This window comes from Mobula hypostoma, chromosome 6 (genome assembly GCF_963921235.1).
Source record: "Mobula hypostoma chromosome 6, sMobHyp1.1, whole genome shotgun sequence".
NCBI lineage: Eukaryota > Metazoa > Chordata > Chondrichthyes > Myliobatiformes > Myliobatidae > Mobula > Mobula hypostoma.
In genome coordinates, this window is record NC_086102.1 from 50,948,266 (window position 1) to 50,971,716 (window position 23,451).

Here is a 23,451-nt window from a genome sequence, read left to right on the forward strand (position 1 = left end):
CCTGCAATGTATTATCTTAGAACCGTTGTGGAATTCACATTGTTCATGCAACCAGGCCCTTCACCTACCATCAACCACCCATTTACACTAATCCCACTTTATTCTCCCTACATTTCCATCAGCTCCCCCAGATTCAACACCCAAGGCATAAAGTAGGGGCAATTTACATTGGCCATTAACCTACCAACCCATGTGTCTGCAATCTGGCAGGAAATCTGACCACTCAAGGCAAAACCATGTGGTCAGAGTGAGACTGCGCAAACTCCGCAATGGCAGTAAGAATTATACCAAACTATAATAATATCTTCTTCCCTAATATCTGTAAAGAAATCAGTACATGGAAATTAAATTACTTCTACTTCTTTATAAATTATCCTGATTCAAAGCAATAAAGATAAATGCTTAAGTGCAGTATGTGTCTTCATTGCATTTAAATATATTCACATTACTTTTAATAACTCCTGAATTAAAAGAAATCTAATGGTCGGCATACATACCACTGGAAGCCCAAGGCACCATTATTTTAAGGTGGCTTCATTTAAAGTGGAACATTGAGATTTTTGCTGTTGTAATAATAATTAAATATCACAATTGACTGTGGATGTTATACCAGGTGTCTTTTAATAGTTGATTTTAATGGGCATCACCTGGCATTTTGTTATCAGTTTTACTTTAGAAATCTATGTTATGATGGTGTGGACAACTGTGCATTTATCAAAGACACACAGTGCCATGAAGCTGAAATAGACATGGTTTTCATGATGTTTCTCCCTTACCATATATAAAAAATTGTCACAAAATATTTCACAATGACAGCACCCAAATAATATGTCATGACAACATTGCCTTTTTTTTTAAAAAGAGCGTCTGTGAGAAACTTTGACAGTTCTTGTTAATAATTAAACAACATTGTATATAGAAGTGTTCATGTTCTTCCAAAATCACAGATAGAAGTGAAAACATATTAAATTTCCATAATGTGGACATTGACAACTGGTAACCATGGATGACAGCAGCAATGTTTCTTTGTGACAATAACTAGCTGTAGCTGTGATTATACCTGAATCTCAAAGGAGCCCAACTGAATTTCAGAAGTTTGGGGTTAGCCTTTTGGTTAATATTTGCATACAAATTAAATACATACGCAATTTTAGCACAAGCCGTGCATTTCCAGCTCCCGTCTTTGGTGATAACACGGCATTCAGCACACACACGATCATTGCACATCTGACACGAGTCCCCTCTAAAGAAGATTAGGCCAAGTGGCTTCTGGCATCGTTTACAGACTCTTTCATTAACTTGCTGCCTTCTTCGATTCACCCCGGTACCACGGATTTTGATGAGCTCATTCTTTAATTTCCTGTAATAAATTAGAGTCTGCTGTCAGTAACTGACAAATTGGTAAAACCCAACCATCAATTTATAAATGCAGCTCTTGTTGACATAGAAAACTAAAAACAACACACCGTGGAAAATATCTGATCTTACCACTAGACTAACTTTTCTGATCGGCATTATTTGATGTGAGCTGTAAAACTGCCAGTGCTCAGTATTTGGGGAAAGGTAATCTCCTTTTTTTCTCTGAGAAGCTGCCAGCCCAAGGACCATTGCCAATATTCAAATTGACAGTACTCTACAGTATTATACTTTCAATAGAAATCAAACAGACAGCAAAAGCTTTTAGTAGTTTCAAGAATCAGTTTCTAATTCATCACTATACAAGAAAGGCAGCACCCCTCAATTTCATAAATGTTAAAAGATGAGACTAGAGCTCTAAAAAAAGGCTGAAACACAAGTCTCAAACACAAGAGATTCAGCAGATGCTGTAAATCTTGAACAACACAAAATGCTGGAGGAACTCAGCAAGTCAAACAGCATCTACGGAGTAAAATAAATAATTGGCATTTTGGGATGGCTGTTTATCAGGACTGGAAAGGAAGAGGCAGAAACCGGAAGAAGAAGTGGGGTGGGGGGTGGGGGGAAGGAGTATAAACTGGCAGGCACTAGGTGAAACTGAGTGGAGGGAAGGTAGGTGGCTGGGGGGAAGGGGGTTATGAAAAAGAATTTGGGGGAGCATTGGTGGAAGAGATACAAGGCTGAAGAAGAAGAAGGAGGCTGATAGGAGAGGACAATAGACCATGGAAGTAGGCAAAGAACAAAAACAGGAGAATGGGGGGGCGTGGTAGGATGTAAGTAAAGAAATCTTAATGTTAACTTTAAGTCAACACATATTGCAAATATTCTGCTTCCAATTATCTGTTCCATCAAAAACACTTGAGTAGAAGCAAAAGTTGGCATCATCTGTCACTGCTTGAAGTTGTGAGTGAGAGAGCAAGATCTTGTAGGGTGGGAGACAATTGAAAACAACAGAGAGTCTTAATTGAACCAGTAAAAAGAAGTGGAACAGTCATTGTGGGAATGGACATTGAGCTGGCCAGAGATAAAAGTGGTCAGAGTTAGGCTCAACCTTGGTTGAGAACAGGTATAGGCTAAAGGTGCTTAGTCTTTTAGACTCATTTAGATAATTGCAGAACTTTTGCTTAAGAAGTTAGAAGCAAAGCTACAACAAATGTAGGCAAGATTGTAGTTCAGTCAGTGGAATGTACCTCCTGTAAGATGTGGGATTGCAAGGTACCTCACAGCCTCCTTGATGATGATGATGACGTTGTCTACTGGATAAAGTCAAGGAACTGGAGATGGAGCTGGATGTACTCGGGACCACCCAGGTGGCTGGATACTTCACAGATGAGATGCTTACTGAGGTGGTCACACTGAGTGCAGCTTCAGATCGTAGATGGGTGAGCACCAGGAGAAATAAGGGGAATAAGCTGTCAGTGCAGGGTTCTCCTGTGGCCATTCCCCTCAGCAACAAGTACACCCCTTTGGATACTGCTGGGGGAGCGGGGGTGACATATCAGGTAGCCAGCTCAGAGGCTCAGCAGACAGGGGTAAAGTCAGGTAGGGCAATAATGATAGGAAATTTGATAGTTGGGAGGATAGACAGGAGATCATGTGATAAATGGGAAAGACACCAGGATGGTGTGTTGCCTCCCAGGTGCTAGGGTCAAGGACGATTCAGAGTGGCTGCAGTATATACTCAAGAGGGGGGATAAACAGCCAGTGGTTGTGGTGTGCATTGGCACCAGTGACAAGGTAGAAAAGGGGAGGAGGTCCTGCATAGTGAGTTTAAGGGAGAGGCTGAAGAATAGGACCTCTGAATTAGTAATCTTTGGATTACTTCCAGAGCTATATGGTAGTACGGGCAGGAATAGGATGAAAGTACAGTTGAATGAGTGGCTGAGGACCTGGTGGAGGGGGTCAGAGTTTCTGATTTCTGGATCAGTGGGATCTCTTCTGTGGGAGGTATGACCTGTACAAAAAGAATGGGTTACACCTGAACCCGAGGGGGAACAATATTCTTGCTGGCAGGTCTGCTAGAGTTGTTGGGGAGGATCTAAACTAATTTGGCAGGGGGATGGGAACTGGAGTGACAGGGATGACCATGGGGCAGCCCGTATACAAGTAGATGGTGTGGGTAGTGAGATTGTGAGGAAGGACAGGCAAACGATAGAGCAAAATTATGGTCAGTGGGATGACTTGAAGTATAACATGGGGGCAAAATTGAAAAGGGTGATGAATACAGGACTGAATATCTGAATGCACACAGTATACGGAATGAGGTAGATGATTTTGTAGCAGAGTTAGAGATTGGTAGGTATGATGTTGGACGTCACTGAGTCATGGCTGAAAGAAGATCATAGTTGGGAGCTTAACATCCAAGGATACACATTGTATTGAAAGGACAGGCAGGTATGCAGAGAGGGTGCAGTGGCTCTATCGGTAAAAAAAAAATGAAATCAAGTCCTTATAAATAAGTGACATAGGATTGGAAGATGTAGAGCTCTTGTGGGTAGAGTTAAGAAATTTCAGAGGTAAGAAGACCCTGATGGGAGTTATGTACGAGCCTCTGAACAGTAGCCAGATTGTGGGATATAAATTACAGGGGGAGGGAGTTGGGGGAGAAAAGACATGTAAAAATGTCAATGTTAGTATAGTCATAAGGGATTTCAACATGTAGGTGGATTGGGAAAATCAAGTTGGTGCAATATCCCATGAGAGGGAATTTGTAGAATGCTGATGGGATGGCTTTTTATAGAGAAACTTGTGGCTGAGCTCACTAGGGGAAAGGAAATTCTGGACTGGGGGCTGTGTAATGAACCGGGTTTGATTAAGGAGTTTAAGTTAAAGGAAACCTTAGAAGGCAGTGATCATAATTTCAAAGAATTCACCCTGCAGTTTGAGAGGAAGATGATCAGTATTACGGTGGAGTAAAGGGAATTACACAGGCATGAGAGAAGAGCTACTCAAAGCTAATTGGAAGGGGACACTAGTAGGGATGATAGCAGAACAGCATGGGCTGGAGTTTCTGCAGCCATTTTGGAAGGCGCAGAATAGTTATATCCCAACGACGAAGAAATATTCTAAAGGGAGGATGAGGCAACGATGACTGACAAAAGAAGTGAAAGACAGCACAAAAGGAAAAGCAACACACATAAAAGTTGCTAGTGAACGCAGCAGGCCAGGCAGCATCTCTAGGAAGAGGTACAGTCGATGTTTCGGGCCGAGACCCTTCATCAGGAGTAACTGAAAGAAGAGCTAGTAAGAGATTTGAAAGTGGGAGGGGGAGGGGGAGAGCTGAAATGATAGGAGAAGACAGGAGGGAGAGGGATGGAGCCAAGAGCTGAACAGTTGATTGGCAAAAGGGATATGAGAGGATCATGGGACAGGAGGCCTAGAGAGAAAGAAAAAGGGGAGGGGGGAAAAGCCCAGAGGATGGGCAAGGGGTATAGTGAGAGGGACAGAGGGAGAAAAAGGAGAGAGAGAGAGAGAAAGAATGTGTGTATATAAATAAATAACGGATGGGGTACGAGGGGGAGGTGGGGCATTAGCAGAAGTTTGAGAAGTCAATGTTCATGCCATCAGGTTGGAGGCTACCCAGACGGAATATAAGGTGTTGTTCCTCCAACCTGAGTGTGGCTTCATCTTTACAGTAGAGGAGGCCGTGGATAGACATATCAGAATGGGAATGGGATGTGGAATTAACGCGTGGCCACCGGGAGATCCTGCTGTCTCTGGCGGACAGAACGTAGCTGTTCGGCGAAACGATCTTGCAGTCTGCATCGGGTCTTGCCAATATATAGAAGGCCACATTGGGAGCACCAGACGCAGTATATCACCCCAGCCGACTCACAGGTGAAGTGTCGCTTCACCTGGAAGGACTGTCTGGGGCCCTGAATGGTGGTAGGGGAGGAAGTGTAAGGGCATGTGTAGCACTTGTTCCGCTTACACGGATAATTGCCAGGAGAGAGATCAGTGGGGAGGGATGGGGGGGGGGACTATATTAGGGATAGTATCAATTCCAAAGAAGAAGCATACAAATTAGCCAGAGAAAGTGGCTCACCTGAGGACTGGGAGAAACTCAGAGTTCAGCAGAGGAGGACAAAGGGCTTAATTAGGAAGGGGAAAAAGATTATGAGAGAAAACTGGCAGGGAACATAAAAACGGACTGTAAAAGCTTTTATAGATATGTAAAAAGGAAAAGACTGGTAAAGACAAATGTAGGTCCCCTGCAGACAGAAACAGGTGAATTGATTATGGGGAGCAAGGACATGGCAGACCAATTGAATAATTACTTTGGTTCTGTCTTCACTAAGGAGGACATAAATAATCTTCCAGAAATAGTAAGGGACAAAGGGTCCAGTGAGATGGAGGAACTGAGCGAAATACATGTTAGTAGGGAAGTGGTGTTAGGTAAATTGAAGGGATTGAAGTCAGATAAATCCCCAGGGCCAGATGGTCTGCATCCTAGAGTGCTTAAGGAAGTAGCCCAAGAAATAGTGGATGCATTAGTGATAATTTTTCAAAACTCGTTAGATTCTGGACTAGTTCCTGCGGATTGGAGGGTGGCTAATGTAAACCCACTTTTTAAAAAAGGAGGGAGAGAGAAACCGGGGAATTATAGACCGGTTAGCCTAACGTCGGTGGTGGGGAAACTGCTGGAGTCAGTTATCAAGGATGTGATAACAGCACATTTGGAAAGCGGTGAAATGATCGGACAAAGTCAGCATGGATTTGTGAAAAGAAAATCACGTCTGACGAATCTCATAGAATTTTTTGAGGATGTAACTTAGTAGAGTGGATAGGGGAGAACCAGTGGATGTGGTATATTTGGATTTTCAAAAGGCTTTTGACAAGGTCCCACACAGGAGATTAGTGTGCAAACTTAAAGCACACGGTATTGGGGGTGAGGTAGTGGTGTGGGTGGAGAATTGGTTAGCAGACAGGAAGCAAAGAGTGGGAATAAACGGGACCTTTTCAGAATGGCAGGCGGTGACTAGTGGGGTACCGCAAGGCTCAGTGCTGGGACCCCAGTTGTTTACAATATATATTAATGACTTGGATGAGGGAATTAAATGCAGCATCTCCAAGTTGCGGATGACACGAAGCTGGGTGGCAGTGTTAGCAGTGAGGAGGATGCTAAGAGGATGCAGGGTGACTTGGATAGGTTGGGTGAGTGGGCAAATTCATGGCAGATGCAATTTAATGTGGATAAATGTGAAGTTATCCACTTTGGTGGCAAAAATAGGAAAACAGATTATTATCTGAATGGTGGCCGATTAGGAAAAGGGGAGGTGCAACGAGACCTGGGTGTCATTATACACCAGTCATTGAAAGTGGGCATGCAGGTACAGCAGGCGGTGAAAAAGGCAAATGGTATGCTGGCATTTATAGCGAGAGGATTCGAGTACAGGAGCAGGGAGGTACTACTGCAGTTGTACAAGGCCTTGGTGAGACCACACCTGGAGTATTGTGTGCAGTTTTGGTCCCCTAATCTGAGGAAAGACATCTTTGCCATAGAGGGAGTACAAAGAAGGTTCACCAGATTGATTCCTGGGATGGCAGGACTTTCATATGAAGAAAGACTGGATGAACTGGGCTTGTACTCGTTGGAATTTAGAGGATTGAGGGGGGATCTGATTGAAACGTATAAGATCCTAAAGGGATTGGACAGGCTGGATGCAGGAAGATTGTTCCCGATGTTGGGGAAATCCAGAACGAGGGGCCACCGTTTGAGGATAGAGAGGAAGCCTTATAGGACCGAGATTAGGAAAAACTTCTTCACACAGAGAGTGGTGAATCTGTGGAATTCTCTGCCACAGCAAACTGTTGAGGCCAGTTCATTGGCTATATTTAAGAGGGAGTTAGATATGGCCCTTGTGGCTATGGGGGTCAGGGGGTATGGAGGGAAGGCTGGGGCGGGGTTCTGAGTTGGATGATCAGCCATGATCATAATAAATGGCGGTGCAGGCTCGAAGGGCCGAATGGCCTACTCCTGCACCTATTTTCTATGTTTTCTATGTTTCTATGAAAACTTGGCTACTTTAACAACGATCCCTCATGTTATATAGACATCAGGCCCTTGTGCAAAATAGGAGGTTATTAGAATCTGATAGCCCCTAGAAACTACCCAACAATCACCAAGAAAAGCCATTGTAAGGGAGTAAGATATTTTAGGGGAGTTCCAAAATAATGTGCTCTTTCAAAATGATCAGAAATACAGACATTCCATAGCTTGGTGTTGTATGTAAAATTGATTATCAAGCAAAAACAATCAATAAAAAGACTCAAAATTAGCTCCACCCCCACCATGAAAAATGTGCTAATCAGACTTCTTTCTACACTTACTACTGTGAGGTTAGGCACAGCTCAAAGAACATCTATAAATTTGCCTATGACACAACTGCTGTTGGCAGAATCCCAGATGGTGACAAGAAGCGAATGAGATTGACTTGTTGAGTGCTGTCACAACAACAACCTTGCACACAACATCATTTAAGACCAAGGAATTGATAGTGGACTTCAGGAAGGGGAAGTCGGGGGAACACATACTGGTCCTCATCAAGGGATCAGCAGTGGAAAGGGTGAGTAGGGTGAGAATGTCAACATCTCTGAGGACCTATTATGGGCCCAAAGTATTGACGCAATTACCATGAAGGCACGCCAGTGGCTATACTTCATTGGGAGTTTGAGGAGACTTAGTCTGTCACCAAAGATTCTAGCAGATTTCTACAGATGTACTGTGGAGAACATTCTAACAGGTTGCATCACTGTCTGGTATGGAGGGGCTACGGCAGAGGATTGGAAAAAAGCTGCAGAGGGTTGCAAACTCAGCCAGCTCCATCATGGGCACTGTCCTCCCCAGCATCAAGGACATCTTTGAAAGCCAATGCCCCAAAAAGGTGGAATCCATCATTAAGGCCTGAAGAATGGACAATGAACCAACCCATGAATACCACCTCACAATTTTCACCCTCTTTCTGCACTACTCATTTAAATATATATTTCTTATTGTAATTTAGTTTTTTTTAATGTATTGAACACTATTGTTGCTGCAAAACAACAAATTTCAAGACAAATGTCAATGATATTAAACCTGATTATTTGACATCAAATTGTGTACATTATGGCATACTGTAGTTCAGGTGAGTGTCAAGGCAACAGCACTTTTTTAAGAACTGATGACATTTGCTTACTTTTTTATCTTTCTGACATGCTACCAAGCTTCATCAGAATTTATGAACTACAACTGTTAGTCAACAAAATATAGGCCTTCATACTGATCACTGTGAAACCTGTCTGTTTCCAAATTGTCAGGAGATTTCCTGCTAAAGCTATTACTAGGAAGGCTGCAATAGCAAACCTGTCAGAACCTCGCGTTGTATATGAAAAGGTAGTTTAGGTTCTGCCTTCACCACCAAGTATGGTGGCTCCAGAGCATAGGGTCACAAGAGGCTGTACTGCCTCCATTTTCAACAGGCATCCACTGGACCAAAATTAATCAGGATTGTTTTATGCTTATTGTTGCATGCACAAGGAGATTTGTTTTTTTTTGTGAGAATGATGAAATGGTCTTTTGGAGGTCACCTGATGTGATTTTCCCGCCGGTGAGGTCACGTGATGGCATGTGCCCCGTGACTATATAAGGGTCGACTCTGGTGACGCAGTGGGTTTTTTGAGTTTGTAGATTTCCAGGTAGAACATGTTTTTGTTGCGTGTTCGTTTTTGTGACGCAGTTTCATTTTTAAAACGGAAGGTGCGTTCTCTTACAAGATATTGTATTTGGACTGGAAATTTGTGGCTGGAAGTGCCAATTTACTCAATTCCGACAGTTTTGAAGGGAGAGTGAAGAATTCATCAAAGTGAAGGATCGTTTGGCAGTTTAATAAAGGATCGACCTTATTGAGCCTTCGTTGAAGAGAACCTGTATTGAGATAACTCTTGCAATAGCGCACTGTGTTCATGCAACAAGGCTCTCTCTCTTAAAGGAATTTAAGGTCAGTTGGTTTAAACTGTTTATTTTCGGCATCGGGAATCCTGTGGACGGAACCAGCAGTAAAAGTGCGTCGGTGAAGAAATCTTTCTCCAGAGAAGTCTCTCCCAATTGAATGCGTAAAACTGTTGGACTTTTGAAGTTACCGCTTTAAGAACTATATCTGACTGTATCGCTTTAAGAACTGTTTCCGCATTTAACGCTTTAAGAACCAGTGCCGAGTGGAGTTGATGAACGGCTGCGTACCTGTTAACCTCCGGTTAAAGTTTTCCTTTGTGTTTTTTTTCTCCTTATTGTTTATACGTGTTTAATAAATGTTTGGTTGTTTTCATAAAACCTGTCTCGATTAATATTCATTGTTGCCGGTTACCTAACGTTATACTAAGTGTTTCAGCATTTGCCCAATTGCACTGTTATCAGCTTATTTACTTGAGGGCCAAATGGAATACCCAATAATTCAGCACCTTAATTATCCTGTGTCATTTCATCTGGTGGTAGTTGGTGGGATTCCATTTATATTTTGGGCCTTTGACTGCATTCCTTTCCTGTTGAATCATTCACTGTGTCACAGCAAATTTAAAAAGGCAAACAAAGTATGACATTTCTCAATCAAGTCAGAGAAATTGAAATAAGCTCATGCCAAGTTACATTTGTGCAGGTTGAAATGAGAAGACAAATTTATTCAGTTTCAATTATAAATAGATTAACATTAACCTGAGGTGACCAGCCTTGTCTACTCTTGGGATATTGTTAAAAGCAGGCATGAGATTTTCTAATTTGTATAAATCAGTCTTGAAAGTGTAAAATTTACTATTAAGATTTTTTTCTGTCCACGATGCAACTAACAGTTATATTCAAATTAACTTCATAGGCCAACAGTGATTTTCTCCAATACTTGTGAATCCTGCTATATCATCTCGGCTTGAATCCATCTAGAATGGCTATTAGTTTGAGAAAGCCTTTGTGTCACGCAAAACCTGAAAATGTTAGTTAATTATGGAATTGATAACAAGAAAATTTAGAGTTGATGCTAAAAATGGCTCCAGTGCCTTCAATCTTCTTTGCAATTAATGGTGTTCTTTAAAGTTCTATTAGAATGTTTCAACATCCTGAACTCCAACACTATCTCTCTCCTCGCACCCACCAATAAGTAATAATGGTAAGCTCAATTATTGATTCAAATTCTTGAAATGAATGACATAGTTCACATAAATTTTATTTAGATGAAATCAAGTACACTGTAATGCTATTAGTAAATCTAAGTGGAAATAGCAAAGCATTTTAACTTCCACAGTTTCACTTGTCAGACTGATCATGGCAGTGTCTCAGCAGATAAATTTGTCTCATAATGCTGTCTGGAAGACGATGAGTCAGGCCAATAAATGGCAAGCGTGGGGAGCTGCTGTCCGTCTTTTCCTGCATCTTTATAGAAGCTTAGCATGACTTTCAACAATACAAGGGTAACCACTAAATAGGTCAGAAAATGGCTGTCTATTCAAGTGAACTTTAATGGACTGATGTGCTTCAATATCTTGTGGCTGAGACAACAAATGCAATCATTTTTCTTTGTACTAGCTTTAACTCCAGATAAAGTTAATATTCTAGTGACACACCCAAAATGCTGGGGGGAACTCAGCAGGCCAGGTGGCATCTATGGAAAAGAGTACAGTTGACGTTTCAGTCCGAGACCCTTCGGCAGGACCCTTCAATATCACTTTCACCAGAACTCCTTGATGCCAGACTAAGTTGTCGGTCATTCTCACCTCATACCTGGATTCACCTCTTCTGTTCTCATTTGCACCAAGGCTTTAATGAAATCGGGATCCAAGGAGATCTTAAATGAGCACAAACTGAGCATCCTTAAGCCACCAATTAGGAGCAATTTATAACACCGTGAATTGAGTTTACACTACTTCAGAGATAACCAGCTAGATTTAATTAGTCCTGCCTCTGAGGGAGGGGCCAGCTGGAGCAATTTTCCACTTAGTTGTGTAGATGTCAGTTAAGCATTTGCACTGGCACAGGTCTGCTAGAAATGACTGTTATTCTGGGGCATGTCTTCAGCACTATAGGCAAGTTGTTGGGATGTTTATTGTATATAAAGTGAACTAAGTTTCTTTTACTAGCAGGGCCTCATTGATTAAACACGTCGGAATGAAGATGATTACTTTTGCATTTATCTAAGGGATTCCATCAGAGGGCATACATATTAAAGGAGCATTTTCCTCCTAGTGGTTGAATATCTACCAATCACAACAGGATGCAGTAGCCACACATAGAGATGGAGTTATACAGAAGGAAACAGGCCCTTTGGATCAACTCGTGCTTGCCAACCGCTGTGCCCTCCTGAGCTTGTGCCATCTGCCTGCAGTGGGCCCACATCCATCTGAACCTTTTCGATTCATGAGCCCATCCAAACATCTATTATATGCTGTAATTGTACTCATTTCCAACACCTCCTGGCAATTCAATCCACCCACAAAGATGCAATCTTGCAGCCTACAGGTGGACCAAAATCTGAAGAATTATTGAAAATATCTGTCCTGACTGAGATTGACAAATATTCTATTGCACAAGATGAATGCAATTCAAAATTAGCCTTTTGAACTATGATTCAATGGAAGAAAATCTCAGAAGCAGAGTATTATATTCCACATTGAATACTAATAATGAATTTCTGGGCAGTCTTTTATTCCCTGAAAAACTTTCTATCTTTAGAAGATAGCAAAAATCCTTTCTGTCATCAGACTCCAGGAACATCTTAATGCGTAACGCCTGTCCTTACATCACAGGAGTCCAAAGTTTAATGTAAATTTTATTATCAGAGTACAAATATGTCGCTACATTCAACCATGAGATTCATTTTTCTGTGGGCATGCTCAGCAAGTCAAAAGAAAAGTAACAAAACAGGATCGATAAAAGATTAAGACGCTGCCGTGCTTTCTTCACAATTGTATTTACATGTTGGGTCTAGGACAGGTTCTCTGAAATAGTAACACCCAGGAACTTAAAGTTGCTCAACAAGGACCTGGAGCCACTGCAATTTGCCTATCGCCACAAAGGGTCTACTTCAGATTCGATCTCAAAGGCTCTTCACATGGCCTTAGATCAGTTTGACAATACAAACACCTATGTCAGGATGTGGTTCGTTGACAATAGCTCAGCATTTAACACCATCATTCCCACAATCCTGATTGATGAACTACAGAACCTGGGCCTCTGTACCTCCCTTTGCAATTGGATCCTCGACTTCCTAACTAGAAGATTACAATCTGTGGGGATTGGTGGTAACATCTCCTCCTTGCTAGCGATCAACACAGGTGCACTTCTATGGTGTGTGCTTAGCCCCCTGCTCTAATCCCTCCATACCCATGACTGTGTGGCTAGGAATAGCTGAAATACCATCTATAAATCTGCTGATGATACAACCTTTGTTGGCAGAATCAAAGATGGAGATAAGAAGGTGTACAGGATTGAGATATACCAGGTGGTCGAGTGGTGTCACAGCAACAACCTCGCGCTAAGTAAGACAAACGAGTTGATTGTGGACTTCAGGAAGGGTAAGAGGAGGGAAAACAAACCAATCTTCAGAGGGATCAGAAGTGGAGAGAGTGAGCAGTGTCAAGCTTCTAGGTGTCAAGACCTCTGACAATCTAACCTAGTCCCAACATATCGATGCAGCTATAAAGAAGGCAAGACAGCAGCTATATTTCATTAAGAGTTTGATGAGATTTGGTTTGTCAACTAAAACACTCAAAAACTTCTGTACATGTACGTGTAGAGTATTCTGACAGGCTGCATCACTGTCTGGTCTTTTTGGGGGGGGAGGGGCTACTGCATAGAACCGAAAGAAGGTATAAAAAGTTGTAAAATTAATCAGCTCCAGCTCCACCTTGGGTACTAACCTCCGTAGTATCCAAGGCATCTTCAAGGAGCAGTGCCTCAGAGCAGTGATGCCTGTTATTAAGGACCCCCATCACCAAGGACATACCCTCTTTTCAGTGTTAACATCAGGAAGGGGGTACAGAAACATAAAAGTGCACACTCAGCATTTCAGGAACAGCTTCTTCCCCTTTGCCATCTGATTCTAAAATGGACATCGAACCCATGAACACTACCTCACTTTAAAATATATATATTATTTCTATTTTTGCATTACTCTTAATATACACATATATATATGTACACAGACATACACATATATACTTACTCTAATCAATTTATTTTTTATATATCATGTATTGCATTGAACTACTGCTACTGCTAAATTACCAAATTTCATGACACATGCTGGTGATAATAAACCTGATTCTGATTTTCTTAACCCTCTCTACCTCTGATCTTCCAGTGAGGACTGGCTCATAGACCTCTGGTTTCCCTCTCCTGAAGTTTAGACTCAGTCCCTTGGTCTTGCTGACATTGAGTGAGATGTTGTTGTAATGGCTCCAGTCAGCCAAATTTTCAAACTCCCTCCTATATGCTGTTTCATCACCAGCTTTGATACGGCCCACAACAGTGGTGTCTTCAGCAAACTTGTACATGGTGTTGGAGTTGTGCTTAGCCACACAAAAGTGTAAAGCAAGTAGAACAGGGGGCTAGGCACACATCCCTGTAGTGCTCCTGTGCTGATAGAGATTGAAGAACTGAACTGACTGGGGTCTACAATTGAAGATATCAGAATCTAATTTGCTCAAGGAGGTATTGAGGTCAGGGTTTTGGGTTTTGGAGTTTGAGGGGATGATGGTATTAAATGCCGAGCTGTAAGCGATAAAGTGCATCCTGATGTATGTATTTTTGCTGACCAGATTGACGAGCCAGTGAGATGGCACCTGCTGTGGACCTGTTGTTCCGGTAGACAAATTGGAATGGATGCAACACTCACAACACGCTGGAGGAACTCAGCAGGTCGGGCAGCATCCATGGAAATGATGAGTCGACGTTTCAGGCCAGAACCCTTCGTCAGGATTGTAGAGGGAAGGGGAAGAGGCCCTATAAAGAAAGTGGGGGGAGGGAGGGAAGGAGATGGCTGGTAGGTTCCAGGAGAAAAACCAGTAAGGGGAAAGATAAAGGGGTGGGGGAGGGGAGGCAGGGAGGTGATAGGCAGGAAAGGTGAAGAAGGAAAAGGGGAAAACACAATGGGTAGTAGAAGGAAGCTGAACCTTGAGGGAGGTGATAGGCAGCTGGGGGAGGGGGAAGAGTGAAATAGGGATAGAGGAAGGGAGGGGGAGGGAATTACCAGAAGTTGGAGAATTCTATGTTCATACCAAGGGGCTGGAGACTACCTAGATGGTATATGAGGTGTTGCTCCTCCAGCCTGAGTTTAGCCTCATCATGGCAGTAGAGGAGGCCATGTATGGACATATCTGAACGGGAATGGGAAGCAGAGTTGAAGTGGGTGGCTACTGGGAGATCCTATCTGTTGTAGCGGACGGAGTGGAGGTGCTCGACAAAGCGGTCCCCCAGTCTGCGTCGGGTTTCACCGATGTAGAGGAGGCCGTACCGGGAGCACCGGATGCAATAGATGACCCCAACAGACTCACAAGTGAAGTGTTGCCTCACCTGGAAGGACTGTTTGGGGCCCTGAATGGTGGCAAGAGAGGAGGTGCAGGGACAGGTGTAGCACTTACGGGTAAGTGCCGGGTGGGAGATCCGTGGGGAGGGACGTGTGGATCAGGGAGTCGCAATAAGACCTCTGCCCCTTCCCTCTACAATCCTGATGAAGGGTTCCGGCCCAAAACGTCGATTCATTGTTTCCACGGATGCTGCCTGACCTGCTGAGTTCCTCCAGCGTGTTGTGAGTGTTGCTTTGACCCCAGCATCTGCAGAGTATTTTGTATTTTGGAGTGGATCCAAGTCGCCCCTCAGGCAGAGTTGATAAGTTTCATCACCAGCCTCTCAAAACACTTGACCACAGTGTGTGTAAGTGTTACTGTGTGATCGTGATTATGAGTGATCACTATCTCGAGTGATCACTCAAGCAATATCTGTAGACTCCCAAAAGTGGAGGGGATTCTCAAATAAGATGATAGTTAACTTCTTATGTCTTTCTCATAGTGTTCAGTTCATACAAATAATAAACAGGAATACAGTTTAATTCTACATTTTTTACACAGGCACAATGAGGCATTTTGTGTGTTAATTTCATCATCGGTAGATAATTCATCAACCAGCCATGCAAAATAAGGCCAAGCTTTTTGGGTTTTTTTTGGCTGAGAAAATACAACATTTGTCCATTGGGAAATAAAGTATACAAGTTGAGAATGCAGTAGCTCCAAAACCTTCTCTCCCATTCCTCTACATCAGTAAGACATGACGTAGATTGGGGAGTCCTTTTGAACACCTTCACTCTGACCAGTGCAACAGTCAGCATCTCCCAGAAGGCACCCATTTTGACTTTCCATTCCTTTACTGACATGTCTCTCCGTGGCCTCCTTAATTGTCGCAATGAGGCGAAACTCAGGTGTTGTTGGAGGAGCAACACCTCATATTCCATTGGGGTAGCCTTCAAGATGATGGCATGACATTGATTTCTCTAACTTCCAGTAATCACACCCCCCACCACCTTCTCTGTTTTAACAATCCCAATTCTAGCTCCCCCTCACTCCTTCTCTTCTCCTCTCCCATCCTCATGAACATAAGAGAGCAAAATTAGGCCATTCAGCCCATCGAGTCTGCTCTGCCATTCTATCATAGCTGATCCCAGATCCCACTCAACCCCATACACCCATATCCTTTGATGTCCTGACCGACCAGGAAACTTTATCAATTTCTGCCTTTAATATATCCATGGACTGAGCCTCCACAACTGCCTGTGGCAGAATATTCCACAGATTCACTGCTCTCCGACTTTAAAAATTCCTCCTTACTTCTGTTCTAAAATGTTATCCTTCAATTTTGAGGCTATGCCCTCTAGTTCTGGATACTCCCACCATAGGAAACATCCTTTCCACATCCACCCTATCTAATCCTTTCAACATTTGGTAGGTTTCAATGAGGTCCCCATGGATTCCTCTAAATTGCAATGAGTACAGACCCAAAGTGGCTAAATGCTCCTCGTATGTTAACCCCTTCGTTCCTGGTATCATCCTTGTGAACCTTCTCTGGACTCTCTCCAGTGATAACACATCCTTTCTGAGATATGGGGCCCAAAACTGTGAGGCCTGACTAGTGTCTTGTGAAGGCTCAGCATCATCTCCTCGTTTTTATCTTCTATTCCCCTTGAAATAATTGCCAACATTGCATTTGCCTTCTTTACCACAGACTCAATCTGTAAACTAACCTTCTGAGAATTTTGCACGAGGACTCCCAAGTCCCTCTGCCCTTCTGATGCTTGAACCTTCTCCCATTTAGATAATAGTCTGCACTATTGTTTATTTTACCAAAATGTATTATTGTATATTTCCCAACACTGTATTCCATCTGCCACTTTTTTGCCCGTTCTTCCAATTTGTCCAAGTCCTGCTGCAATCGCATTGCTTCCTCAGCACTACCTACCCCTCCACCTATCTTCATATCATCTGCAAACTTTGCCACTATGCCATCAATTCCACTATCTAAACCACTGACAAACAACGTGAAAAGCAGTCGTCCCAATACTGAAGAACACCACCATTCATTGGCAGCCAACCAGAAAAAGCCCCTTTTATTCCCACTCGCTGCCTCCTGCCTGTCAGCCGTTCCTCTATCCATGCCAGTATCTTTCCCGTAATGCCATAGGACTTAATCCTGTTAAGCAGCCTAATATGTGGCACCTTATCAAATTCCTTCTGAAAATCCAAGTAAATAACAACCACTGCCTCTCCTTTGCCCATACTGCTAGTTACTGACCTCCCCATAACCTCCCTGGTTCCCCATCTCCTTCCTTTCAGTCCATGGTTTACTATCCTCTTAATCCTTCTTCCTCAGTCTGTTATCTCTTCTATCTATCACCTCCTAGCTTCTTACATCATAAGAATACCCTTCCCTACCTACCAACCCACCTTACCTCTCACCTGCTCTCACCTGTCACATGCCAGCTTCTACCCTTTCCATTTTCCCTGCATTTTTATTCTGGCTTCTGCCCCTTTACTTTCCAGTCCTGATGAAGGTTCTTGGCCTGAAACATCAATTGTTTATTCCTCTCCATAAATGGCACCCGACTTGCTGAGTTCCTCCAATATTTTGTGGTTGCTGCTCTGAATTTCCAGCATCTGCATAATCTCTTCCTCTTAGGCATCCGTTAGTCTCGTGAGACCATGGATTTGCACCTTGGAAGGTTTCCAGGGCACAGGCCTGGGCAAGGTTGTATGGAAGACCGGCAGTTGCCCATGCTGCAAGTCTCCCCTCTCCACGCCACTGATGTTTTCCAAGGGAAGGGCACTAGGGCCAGTACAGCTTGGCACCGGTGTCGTCGCAGAGCAATGTGTGGTTAAGTGCCTTGCTCAAGGACACAACACACTGCCTCAGCTGAGGCCCGAACTGGCGATCTTCAGATCACTAGACCGATGCCTTAACCACTTGGCCACACTCCAACTATAGATTTATAAATTATAGATTTTGTCCAGATTTACTATACCCTAGCAAAAAGATGGGATTCCAAAGGAATATGGGACTCGGGGTAGTGAAGCTATATGTTACATTTGATAGTCTCCTTAAAAATGTACTTTTCTTTGTACGATGAATGCTTTGCAGTTGCCACAATAAATTTTGTTTAAAAAAAAAGTAATTTTCCACTCATTTACCTGTCTCATTTCCAACACATTAGAAAATCAAACTTTTCAAACATAATCACTTGCATTTACAACATTTGAAATTCTCTATTGAAGTACATATGCCACGTATTTGCTCCTCTAGTGTTTCCAATCAGTTCTCATCAACACCTAGTGCACTTAGGCTTTCATATCATTCAACTTTTCTATTACCAATTTTTCCAACAGCACCCTTCCCATCATAGAAGGACTTTAGCAAACCTGCAAAGCAAGTGATAATCAACAACAATGCCCAGGGACTTCGGGAACTCAGGGAGTGGAATAAATAGAGTGAGATTTGTTGCATGGTATCTGCTTACATTTAAAACTGCTATGAAGTTGGAAGATTTAGCAACGAACCACTACTGGTGTAGAATTTTAAAATGAGAAAAACAATTCAAAGAAGCTAAACACATGCAAATATCGAAAATATCAGGAATAATAAGTATTTGCCTGACCTGACGGGTCCCTCCAGAATATTGTGTGTGTTGCTCAACATTTCAAACATCTGCAAAACCTTTTGTGTCCAATCCAGTCCTGTGCCTTGTCCATTCTACCTAACCAATTCCATTTCCAGCGATTCAGTCAGTGTCCCAAGATCTATTTAACTTTAGTCCTCCAGTTGAAGTTCTCGCTTCAATCCTAAATAGATGAGTTCCTCCCGATACCCAAACAAATAGATTACATTTTCCCCCTCCCTCCAATAACCCTGGAGGAAACCATGAAGCAAGCTACTGCAGAACTAGGTCAAAAGATAATTAAAGTTTTTGAAGAAAAAAGGGATAAAAGCCATTGTTCTAAAGAACAGGTTTCCAGGACCACTATTGTTTGTGTCCCTTGGGCAGTGGGGAAGAACAAGGAGGCAAAGAACAACTGTTTATTTGGTTACACTCACAAAATGGTGGAGGAACCTAGCAAGTCAGGCAGCATCTATGAAGGGGAATCAACAGTCAGCGGTTCATGTCGAGACTCTTCCCCTCTATAGATGGTCCTGATTTGCTGAGTTCCTCCACCATTATGTGTGTGTCACTCAAGATTTTCAGCAGAAACATGTGAATTCTTTATTTGGTGATATTTAATGAACCATTTTCACAAGGAAAGTCATCAAGCATGTGATGCTGTGAGAATGGAATTTTACAATTATAATCACATTAATAACTTGTTTCTGGAGATCCAGAGCATTCTCCCAGAGTTGCTAATAGAATACTAATGCTCTTATGTAGAACATGAGCATAAAACTGAAGGGAGAAAAATTTGATAGGACACAAATATTTTCTTTCCTTTAAGTATATTACAATATTGCCAATCTATGGAAATTGGTTTCTGACTCCTTCTAGATTTTGATCAAGCTCAGTGGTTTTTTGAGCAATTTTAGTTGTATATTAGTGATTATGCACCTTAAGCAAATGACTTGAACTTTTCCAGCATTTGTTTTCCCAAGCTGTCAGCTACAAGACTTCCACTAAATAATATGTTTGTGGCAGCTGTGCACAGGAACAAGCATATTCAAAGCAGTGAAGATGAAGAATGATTAAATGAAGATAATCCATCTCCTGTGGTTTCGGAAAATCTGTTATATTCAGAATCTGCATTAGGCTTATTATCACTGATCATTGTGAAATATTTTTGTTTTGCAGAAACAGTAGCGTACTAGACAAAAATTGTAGCAAAATAAACAAATAGTGCAAAAGATGAATAATGACGTAGCATTCATGGACCATACAAAACTTGCTGGTACAGGGGAAGAGACTGTTCTTAAAATATTTGATTGTGGGTCCTCAGGCTCCTTTGCCTTGTCCCTGATGGTAGCAACGCAAAGATGGTACATCAGTAATGGTTGACAAGTTCACACAAGATACCAACAGATGCATCAGTAAGAACTAGAATACATTAGTGACAAGAATGTCAGCTATCTTTTGACATGAATAGAATTAAACTGGGTAGCTGTGACATTACAAAGACAGATTTATTACAAAGAAAAGATGCTGACTTGCAGACCAATTCCCAGTAATGAGCATTGCTATAGAAATTAGTGATGAGCTGAATTATTTTGATTTATATTTTAATCGCCACATGCTAAACCTAGCCAACAGAGCCTGATGTATGCCTTAGCAGTGAATCGCGCCATTAGTGTTCACAACCAACACACCCAAGGGTGTGCTGAGGGCAGCCTGCAAGTGTCTTCACATATTCTGTTGCCAGCATAGCCTGGTTACAATACAGAACACAAACAACAAACAACAGCAAAAAGAAGCCCCATTCCTCCTTCCCAGCCATGCATACGCACATAGTCTTTTAATCACTTTCAGTTGTTAAAAAGCTAAGCATGAACATATGAAAGAACACAGACTTAGAGAAATTTAAAAACAAGTGTAAAAGTGCTAATGATTTGAGGATTACTGAACTGTAACTAAAAGTTGGGCATTTAGCAGAGTAAATACAAGGCTGCAAACTCACACAGGGTTAATGGGTGAACAGGACAACGCAATTTAGAAATCCTTTTTTGATTTATTCAAAGTTACAAAAGTCAGAGGAATGGGTCATTGCCAAGTGTGTGACCAAAATGCTGAAGTTTGGTGGTAACAAAGCATTCGATGAAGGTTAGTGACAGCACAGGTATGAGGCAAAAGTCAGAGGTTCAATTATTGTCCTAAATTTTATAATTCTTATTTGAGAAACACCAGCTTCTAACAATATCCCTCTGAGATGCTTTTAGCTGATTGTGTTTCTGGTTGGCTGTGTAAATCTCTCCTCAGTGCATGTGCTTGATGTTTCTTCCGCAAAGTTTTTTTGGAATCTTTCACTTTATGATGGCAAGATGTATGATACAACTCTGATACTCTGCTATCTTGTAAAAATTGTACACAGTTTATGTTTTTGTGAATATTGGGTATCTAAAGTTATGTGCATGTGTTGCTGTTACAAGTAAGCTTTTCATTGCACTTGTACATATGGTAATAAACGATGACGAACAATGACAATTGACAACCATTCAAAATTACCAATAGTTTAGCATCTGGTTCATCAGGTGCTGTTTGTCATACTTCCTATCCACAGATTGGAAGCTCAATTTCTACTTCCCAGGTCCCCATCTCCAAGCCCCTCCTAACCAATCTGGGTCAGTTGGCCATGCTCCCTTCAAACTTACAGATTCTGGTAATTTAAAAATGTTACTGTTTAATATTTCAGAGTGGATTAAGTGTTTACTAGTGTCCATAAGATAACATTTAATAGTCCAGAAAATATTTAGGCCAAAGTGTGCCACGTTCATGGAGTGTTACTGAGTGATGCAGCATTGAGATGAAGTTACAGAAGGGAGGGTTGCTAATCTTGCTGGTGATCAATTGGAATTAAGTAATAAAGAGTACATTAGGAGGCTGCAGAAAAAAACAAGTTAGTTGAGTGAGAGGACAGTGACATAAAAAATAAACCATCCTGTTAGGCACCTCCTGACTTATCGGAGTCTGCTGTTCTCACAATGGCCTCATTGACTGCCACAATATCCACAGAAGTCGAGGGACCAAGTCATCATTCAGCCCAGATAAGTACAGGGATATGGAATAAAGATAAGCAAAATGTACGGAGCATCTCCGAGAGAAAATCGATGCGAAGTGGATACTCTATCCTGAAGGTACATTCCTATTCCTTATTAAAAGAAAGTTCACAGACATTAGATAATCCATTGCCGTGAAGGTGAAAAAGTCAAGCATTGCTAGGCTTTGAACAAGTTAGATTACTTCCTTCTATAGAATTGACAGACAAAGTCACTATTATGCTCACTTCCAGGTTGTGGTGCAAATTTAGCTGAGCAAATCAGTCTAATCAAAAGGGTTGTCTAGTTATTCCCAAACAAGTATGCTGTTCAAAGAAAGATCAGTTTACGATTATACTTGCAATAGGTATTGGGTTTAATTAGATCAAAGGGTTAATATTTTTGTTTAGCCGTTTTGCATTATGGCTAAAATTAAGTTTTGCTTTAAATCAAATGTCATTACTCTTCTCAGAATTGTTCAGAGATTGGTTAAATAACAGGATTCCAAGTGCCATCATATACATTGGCAGATCCCTTGCTGATTTGCACGAGGAAAATCTTAAGCCACTTGGTTGAAAAAAAACAAAGAGGCTTCGGATCAATCTATTGGTCTGCAAGAAATGCAAGGGTCAATGAAATGAGGGTAGTCCCATGGTTTTGTCTCAGCCATTAATTCTTTCCATATCCTCTCAAATCACCCATCCATTTTACTAGATAATCCAGGGGTCATTTATATGCCTGTAAGTACAATATGATCAGATCTCACAATCCATTCTTCTGTCACACTGGTTACATTTTATTTGCGACATCTTTTGAATATTCCAGATTTTTGTTTGCAACACTACAAATGTGAGAGTCAGAAAATAAAACAGCACATACAGGCCTTTCAGCCCGACTAACTACTCTATGTTGACCCAACATCTTCCCTCCTAGTCCCAGTTGCCCATAACCCTTCAAACCCTTCTTCTCCATGTACCCATTCAAATTGCTCTCAAGTGTTGCAATGATACCTGCCTTGACCAGTTCTTCTGGCACCTCAATCCAGGTACTCACTACCCTCTGTACAGAGAAGTTACAGTTCAGATCACTCTCCTCTTGCATCTGTGCCTTCTAGTATTGGATTCCCCAACCCTGGAGTAAAGACTATGATGGTCTACCTTATTCATACCCCTCATGATTTTATAAACTTCTCTGAGGCCACCTCTCATCTCCTGTGCTCTAGGGCATAAAGGACCAGTGTGACCAACTTCTCCCTCTAACTCAGATCCACGAGACAGGGCAGCATTCTCGTAAATCATATCTGCACCCTCTCCAGCTTGACAACGCCATTGCTATTACAGGACAACCAGAATTGTACAAAATACTCCAAAAGACAGCTGGGGTGCAACATCAACGGTTGTCCTTGACCAACAGAGGCCTCACTCACTCATTCCAAAAGTGCAGCCGCACCAACAACTTGCATAACTGCAACATCCTAAGATATAATTGTATTGCCCTGACCAATGAAGGCCAGCATGCTTAACATCTTCTTCACCATCCTGTCCACTTACATAGTCTCGTTCAGCAGGTTCCTCTGTTCCACAACACCTGTCAATGCCCTACCATACTCTGTATATATTCTATCTTGGTTTGACTGTTCAAAATATATCACCTCACAGTGAAATCCATTTGCCATTCCTCAGCCCATCTTCCTAACTGATCAAGACTTCCTTGCAATTCATTGCAACCTGCTTCAAGACTGCCTAATTTAGTATCATCAGCAAACTTGCTAATTGTGCCATGCACATTCATATCCAAATCTC

General features: G+C 42.0%; 1 protein-coding gene across 2 annotated transcripts in view; it reads right to left on the bottom strand.

Moving 5' to 3' along the window:
- Positions 1-23,451, bottom strand: part of sytl5 (synaptotagmin-like 5) — a 200,149-nt gene that overhangs the window by 51,622 nt on the left and 125,076 nt on the right. For both annotated transcript variants that reach the window (XM_063050826.1, XM_063050827.1), the window contains exon 3: positions 1,145-1,360. In XM_063050826.1, coding sequence (XP_062906896.1) covers positions 1,145-1,360 — 216 coding nt within the window. The remainder of the gene's footprint in view (positions 1-1,144; positions 1,361-23,451) is intronic.